General features: G+C 31.9%; 2 protein-coding genes across 3 annotated transcripts; both read left to right on the plus strand.

Moving 5' to 3' along the window:
* Positions 1-229: 229 nt before the first annotated feature.
* On the plus strand, positions 230-2,031 carry LOC132273042 (F-box/LRR-repeat protein At3g48880-like). Its single transcript, XM_059774076.1, has 2 exons — positions 230-555; positions 1,419-2,031. Exons 1-2 carry the CDS (start codon positions 230-232, stop codon positions 2,029-2,031), a joined length of 939 nt encoding a protein of 312 aa, XP_059630059.1.
* Positions 2,032-5,964: 3,933 nt separating this feature from the next.
* LOC132273417 (F-box/LRR-repeat protein At3g48880-like) lies at positions 5,965-7,694 on the plus strand. 2 transcript variants are annotated; one of them, XM_059774373.1, is made up of 3 exons: positions 5,965-6,013; positions 6,421-6,749; positions 7,055-7,694. In XM_059774373.1, the coding sequence occupies exons 2-3, from the start codon at positions 6,421-6,423 to the stop codon at positions 7,542-7,544; spliced, it is 819 nt and encodes a 272-aa protein (XP_059630356.1). In that variant the 5' UTR covers positions 5,965-6,013; the 3' UTR covers positions 7,545-7,694. The 2 variants fall into 2 exon arrangements, with proteins under 2 accessions (XP_059630356.1, XP_059630355.1); XM_059774372.1 differs by having other exon boundaries at positions 5,975-6,056.
* Positions 7,695-8,116: the final 422 nt, after the last annotated feature.

Genomic DNA, 8,116 nt, shown 5'->3' on the forward strand with positions numbered 1-8,116 from the left:
ATTTTACTTCATTGTTCTACAAGAAACTCTAGTTTCTTTACATCCTGCAGATTCCCATTTCAAAATTTAGATTGAAAACTTTAAATTCTCAACCATTTTCCCCAGAATGAACTGCAATTATTAATCAATGTGTATTTGCATTTTTAGTGGGAAAATATGGTCTTTTTTTTCCTTTTCCTTCTATTATAATCATAAAATTTATAGTTGCTTTTACTTTCCGTTTCTATAGATGGAAGAGCGAAAATGGGAAGAGCTAAACATGGATTGTTTGGTGAATGCGCTTGGGAGATTGGAAATGGAGTCCCTGCTATTTGATATTCCCTTCGTATGCAAGTCATGGTACAAAGCAACTCTTAATCCTCTGTGCTGGCATCACCTTGATTTTCTTAAAATCACGGACTCCTTCAAATCAAGATTAGTGGGTGGATATCGATTGAAGAGGCTTAATGCAACTAGATTAGTAAAGTTTGTCATCAATCGTAGTGGCGGATCTGCTGTTTCACTAGTTATTCCGAGAGATTGTAAGCAAGAGGCATTTGTCTGTGTTGCAGAAGGGTAAGTCATCGGAACTTTATCACGATAATCTATTAGACAAAAGAAAAAATTGTAGTTTTTGTTACAATCTTATACACTTGAATGCTACTAAATATGAGGGCGGGATGATGCAAGTCTTGACACTCGTAAGAGTTGAACAAGACCTTTGAGTCATGCCCAAAAGTAGAGAAATATTTTTAACGCTCCTGGTATATATTGATGACATGGTATACCAACTAGTTAAATGCTGACATGTAGTGATATGACCTAAATGCACTTTTAGTCACATGACCATTTATATAATTGGTTGATGACACTGATGATATGGTATCACCAGTGCAAAGAAGCCTTTCTCCCAAAATGATATGCTAAGTCAACTACTTTGTGGGGAAAATATGTGTGTGTGTGTGTAGGAAATTCTTCTTTTTGATGTTTGGTTATTGCAGAAAGGAAGGAAAAGAAGATGTGGGAAAGCAGGGGTGAAAATAATACATTTAAATGTCTCAACAATTTTGAACTTGCTATAATGGAATCTCTTTATTTTATTTTTCCTTTCCTAATTCTTGGATGAAATTGAGCCTCAGTTTTCCAACTGTCTTCATTAAGCCTGGAAGTCGTATTTTCTGCAGATATCTAGTTTTGTTTGCATCAAGTATAGAACTGTGAAGAACAAATTATTTTAATGGAAAATCTATTGAATGGTACTAGTTAAAATAACTTTCCCTTGGTTTGTCTGGAGGCAGGAGCTAGATGACCACATTTCACCTATTGAAAACTCTTCCTTTGTTACCTTTTATCCTAACAGAGTTTAAAAGAAAATTATTGTAAATTATAGTTCTAAAGAAAATGTAAGAATTTTTTTCACTATGATTCCCTGTTGGCAGGTGTCCTGCCTTGAAATATTTGGAGCTGCCTTTTCTACTGTGGGAGGAAAATTCCATCCTTCCAAGTCTTATAAGCAAGTGGAAAAATTTGCAAACGTTAAGTCTCCAAAGCAGCTATATTAATATTAAAGCAATCCTTACCCAAGTCAGCCTTCATTGCAAGAATTTTGTTGATTTACGTACTTCATCAAGATGCTACATTGGGGAACATGAATCTCTGGTTATAGGCACCTTGCTGCCAAATATAAAGTATCTAGACCTAAGAGAGACATATCTTAATCGGGAGAATCTTGTGAGGATTTTGAAGGGCTGCAAAAAACTTGTGCATCTTGATGTTAGACACTGCAAAGGTTTCGAGGGTGATGATGAGATATTGAAGCTTGCTTCTCATATTCCTACCTTCATGTATGAGGGTTCAAGAGTCCTAGAAGAGTGCTCGAGTGATGAGGACATGGGCTGTTGCTGTTCTCCTTTTCTTGATGAGGGTTCAACGGGAGATGAGGGTTCAACCGAGCATGCAGGAAGAGATATTCTAAGTGATGATGAGATGGGCATTGTTCGTCTCTTTTTTCCTGACGATGGCTCCAATGTTGGTCACAGCTCTGTTGGTTAATATAGAGTTGTTTTTTTTTTTTTTTGAAAAAATAAATATGTTTCTATGATTTGAATGAACTACTGCAGGACTATTGTGTTTTCTTCTTGAACTTCAAATATATCACCTTTTGTTTTCTGGTTCTTCCTTTCATAAGTTTATTGTTAGTTCGTGAGTTGCCTTTTCATTCTTCTGCTCGGTGATTTTTTAAGTTGTCATGGTTCAGAATTGTAAGATATAGTTGTGACTTGCTTACCATAACATATATGCTGAGTTGATTCAGAAATTAATTTGGTTGGTCAGATAAGTTGTCATTTTTTAAATTTGCCCGTATATAAACTCCTAAAAACCCTTTTGAACTTTCACCTTTTTATATATTTACCTACAATTCTAATAAATTTACTACCTTCAACTTCTTACTAGTGCAAGCAGGACACATTTGATATGAAGAAGTTTTATGGGTGATATATAGTTGTTGGGCAGCTGAACGAGTGGACGCATCAGTTAGTGAATATATAAGGGGATCTGAGATTTATATGAGGGTAAAAATCACTCCACGTACTAGGTTAATGTTTTGGGTTTGATACCCAACAAGTATAGGACTACTTTAATCGATAAATTTTTTTCTTTAAATTTTGATGCTATGTACGGGGCATGAACATTACTGCTCGGTCAGGTTGTTTTATTTCTCAATTTTTATGAAGAGTGCTCCTAATCTTGAAGAAGATGTAATACAAGGAGTGGAATTACTACTGTGACTTCAATATTATGAAGAGTGCTCCTAATCTTGAATTTACAATGTCAATCAATAATTTACATTAATTTGCAGAAAATCAGAGAACAATAAATGATTTTGCCTTTATGTAGTGTTGGTCCCTATGTGAAGTGCTAGGAGGGAAGACTTTAAACTTTTGGCATTATTTTTAAAAAAATAATAAATAAATAAAATTACAAAACGTGATGATCGACTTTATGCAAAACTTAACGGTTATCTGCTTAACTGCAGGGTTGCAGAACTCTTTTTTGTCTTGTTTTTGCCATGCTCAAACTCATTCTTGATATATGTGTTGTAGTTATTTTCTCAAAATTCTTGAGTCAGAGTCAGAGCCAGAGCTTATGGAATGTAAAACTAGGGATATTGATGGTGAAAACCAAGCCAACAAGAAAAGGAAACTTCCTGATGGAATTAACCAAGGAGTGGAATTACTACTGTGACTTCAGTTTTGGAAAATTGCATTGCAATTTTGATGTTTTTGAAACCCCAAGAGAATATGGTAGGTGCAGGGGCAGCTCAATATAATTTGAGCCCTTTGGCAAAAAAAATATAAACTTCTTAATATCTAATATATATATATATATATAGTCAATCCAATTAGAAAAATGCGGGAAAACAAGTCAAAAAAAAAAAAAAAAAAAAAAAGAAGAAGAATATGGAAAATTTTACAAATTCTGGAAAAAAAGAAAGAAACGTAAATGAGGAGCTGAGAGAGAGAAAAAAGAGATAAGATAAAAGATAAAAATCTTTTAGCCCTATTAAATTTTTATTGGCATGGTTGGGGTCTAATAATCTATACAAATAAAAATTTTAAGGAGGTTATAATATATAGAAATAAAAAAAAAATTGAGGCCTTTCTATCGGGCAGAGTTTAATAATAAGAAGGAAATAATACTTTTAGAAATGTTATAATATAAACAAATAAAAAAATTTGAAAGTTATAATATAAAGAAATATAAATTTTGGATCCAAATAAAAATTTTAGAAAAGATATAATACCAGGCAACTCCCTATGTCGAGTAAGGGTCCAGCTGGCCCTGGGTAGGTGTAGTGGTGATGTGTGTTTGGAGGGTGAATAGTTGCCTCGTATTGTATCTCTACATCAAGAAGAAATCAGATAATTTTGTGTACGCAGTTTCGCTGGCCAGAGTGATTGGCGGAAGATTTTTTTCCCCTTGAATTGGAGAGAGTAAACTGGAAGTGAAGAAGATGCACTATAAATGATGTCAAAAGTAAAAAAATGGAGAGAAAGAACAGTTTACAACAATGAGGTTGACTGGTTGAAGTGACCAGCATTTTTTTTTCTTTTGAATTCATAACAAATAATATAATATATATATATATATATATATATATACACACATTACTAGTATGTTGTAACAAAAATTATAATAACAATCGATTACACTTTGGTATAATCTCTCTTTCCAAAATTAAAAAATTGAATGTAGAACAAAACTAGCCTACTCATGATGTGGTCAATCACAAATACACAAATAATATATAAAATTAAAAAAATTGATAAATAAGGATAATAATCTTTTTTTAGAATAAATTCAATGATTTCCTTATTTATTACTTTTTAAATTTTGAAATTACACATTATTTGTGTATTTGTGATTGGATCACACCAGCAATGAGTAGACAAGTTTTATCCATATATATAGTGAGTGGGTGTGTTTGCTTCAAATTTAGGGGGGGAAAAAAAACACAGAATTATAATAACAATTAACATTTAAATAAAAAAATAGATTTGAACTTTTTAAAGCATGAATTAAAATGGTTAGAGCAGCGCTATGTGACCTTGAATCTAACGGAGATAATTAAAAAGGCATTAATGTCTTCTATTTTAATACATATTACACCTTTTCTTTTATACATTTGTGTTTCCAATTCTAGCAAACTAAACGAATTGGCAATTGAAGAAAAAAAAAAAAAAAGAATGAACAATTACACTAGGTTCCTCTCTTTATCTAATTTACTTATTTTCTATACTAATATTTTTTAACATATATATATATATATTATCTTCTGCGCTCTCTCAACTTCTTTGTCTCTTAATTTGTTGGTTATCTCTTTAATTAAAATTTAATTTTGTAAATTAGGTTTCTGATTCACGAAAAATACTGTAATAAGAAAATATCAAATCAAAATACAATTATAAAAAGCTTGAGTTGTATTGAGTGAGTTAATTAAGTTAAACTTTCGATGGAACAATTATAGCTTCAGTTTTAGTAGTTGTATTGAGTTGGTTAATTAAATTATGATCTCAAAAACTTTCTTTTATGGTGGATTATGTATTACAATATATACATATTTTTTCCGGGTAAATTATTACAATATATATTCTTCTCTCATTAGATGATTTAAAAAGCCCTTCTTCCATGAATTGTATATTGATATACATTCCTCAATTTTTCACTATTTTGTAAAGAAAGTTATTCAACTTATTACAATATATATTCTTCTCTCATTAGATGATCTAAAAAGCCCTTCTTCCATAAATTGTATATATATTGATATACATCCTCAAATTTTCACTATTTTGTAAGAAATTTATATAACTTGTTAGAAATTAACCCGCCCAAAATCACACACAAACAAATATGCAATGAAAACAAAAAATAAAAAATAAAAAGATGAAAATAACACACTCAACGAATAATAAGGTTTACACAACTAACAGGAAAAGTGAAGATTATCACTCCCTTAAAAGAAGACACACCCCTTTTCTAAAAATGAATACACTCTCTTTTGGATCTCACTACTCCACTTCAACGTACACATTTGTGTTACTTACTTAGCTTTTTCTTGTCCTTAACCCTAAGTTTTCTTCATGGTTACTTTACTTCGTGGTTACAATTGGATAAAAGATGAACCAAATACAATTAAGTTATCCAAAGGGATGCATAGTGTGGGTTCCTCCAAAGTCCAACCGATATAAAGTGATTGGTACGTTATTAATTTTTAAAGTTAAAAAGAATCATGACGTAATTTTTGTTGGATTTGATAATGACAATAGTACGGAGTAATTGGCAATAGAAACTTTAATTTACTTTTTACTTTGATGGGACTCTTGGATCCCAGAAGGAGAGGACACGTTTCCTCTCCTACCCATTTATATCTCTCATCTATATATATATTTTATATATATATATATATATCTATATATATTTGATACAATACCATACATTTGCTTAAATTGCTAGATTGATCAAGATTAGAGCTGTAAGCACTTCTTTGTCCTAGTCTTTGTCCAAGAATTAAACTGGTTTGTATGGTCTTTCTGGTTTCTACTCTCTGTAGTGTTTCAGTTTCTTATGCAGTTTTACGTTTGTCCTAAAATTACAATGTGAATTTTCATTTACCTATACATATTTGAAACTCTAGTTTTGTCTGCATTCTGTAGATTCCCATTTGAAGATTTACGATGAAAACTTCCAATTCTCTAAAAATTTATTTATTTATTTATTATTATTCTTGTTTTTTTTTTTTTTTTTCAGAATGAATGCTCTAATATAAACAATGTGAAAATTATTTGCATCTCTAGCGGGAAATGTTGTTTTTATTTTATTTTATTTTTATTTTACTATGGTAATAAGATTCACAGTTTAGTTTACTTTCCCTTTTTATAGATGGAAGAGCGAAAATGGGAAGAGCTAAACATGGATTGTTTGGTGAATATATTTGGAAGAGTGGGAATGATGTCCCTGTTATTTGATGTTTCCTTGGTATGCAAGTCATGGTACACTGCAACTCTCAATCCTCTTTGCTGGCAGCACCTTATTTTTCCTCCTGACATATTAGATTCCATCAGATCAAGATTAGTGTATAAAAATGGAATGATCAGGTTTGATGAACCTGGATTTATCAAGTTTGTCATCAGTCGAAGTGGTGGATTTGCTGTTAAACTAGTTCTTCCTGACGATTATGCAAGAGAGGCTCTAGTATGTGTGGCAGAAGGGTAAGATATCAAAACTTCATTGAGATAACCATTTTGATAGAAAAAAATTAAGGATGGATTTTATTATAATTTCAGATATTTGATTAATGGTACCTTATGAAATGGAAAATCTATTGAATGGTTCTATTTAAAATCTTTATCACTATGTTTGTGTTGATGCAGGGGCTAGATTGCAACATCTTAACAATTGAAAATCTTTCCTTTGATACCTAATTTGCTAACGAAATTTAAAAGAAAACTATGTTCAGAGTAAAATTTTTAGAATCTATTTCAGTTTTTTATTTTTATTTTTATTTCTATTTCAGGTGTCCTGCTTTAAAATATTTGACGCTGCCTAATAATTTCTGGGAAGACATGTCCATAATTCCAAGTCTGATAAGCAAGTGGAAAAATTTGGAGATGTTAAGGCTTGGAAGCTCCAGTAATATGGAAGCAATCCTTACACAAGTCAGCATTCATTGTAATAATTTTGTTGGTTTAGGTATTTCAGGAGCCTACATTGGAGAAAATAAAGCATGCGTTCTGGTCACCTTACTGCCCAACATAAAGTATCTGGCCCTGAGGCAGGCATCCCTCAAACGGGAAAATCTTGTGACGATTTTGGAGGGCTGCAAAAAACTTGTGTTTTTTGATGCTAGGGATTGTGTAGGTTTCGAGTGTGATGACGAGATATTGAATCTTGCTTCTCATATTCCTACCTTCATGTATGAGGGTTCAAGAGAGTGGTCTGATGATGAAAATTTTTATAGTATTAGTCCTGATCCTGATGTCTACGGTGGTTACAACTCTGGTTGAACTCTTCATGTTTGAAGGTTCAAGAGTGCTGTTAGGGAGCTCGAGTAGTCGGTAGCGATTGTTTTCTACTCACTGTTTTAAAAGTCAACGTGTATCTATGGTGTGGATGTACTGCTGCATTACTAATCTGTTTTCTTTATCAACTTTAAACGTGTCTAAAGCCTCATCTTCTGGTTTTTCTCTCATCAATTTTACCAATTTATTATTATTTTATTTAGAAACACAATACCTGAATATCAAATCTACCATTATACTTTTTATGGAATGTAACTCCTTTAAATTCTTAGGCTACTTAGTTCTTTAACTTTTTTTTATTGTTGTCATATGGTTCAAAATTAATTTGACCAGTTATGTTGCAATTATATTCCAAAATCCACAAAAAGTTTTGAAATGTTTAACAAATCAAAGGTGGCAAGTAACCAAGTGCAATGGGTGAACGCTTTGCCTATTTACTCAAATATTTATGTTATTGGGTAATACAGCATACTCACTCATTTATATCCAATTTACTTCCATCCGGATTTAATGTGGGACAAGTCTTCCTTTGTAATATTCTCCCCCGCCTGAATTTG

The sequence above is a fragment of the Cornus florida genome, unplaced genomic scaffold (genome assembly GCF_030987335.1).
Source record: "Cornus florida cultivar Cherokee Brave unplaced genomic scaffold, ASM3098733v1 CherokeeBrave_3.0.0_Hap2_Chr09, whole genome shotgun sequence".
NCBI lineage: Eukaryota > Viridiplantae > Streptophyta > Magnoliopsida > Cornales > Cornaceae > Cornus > Cornus florida.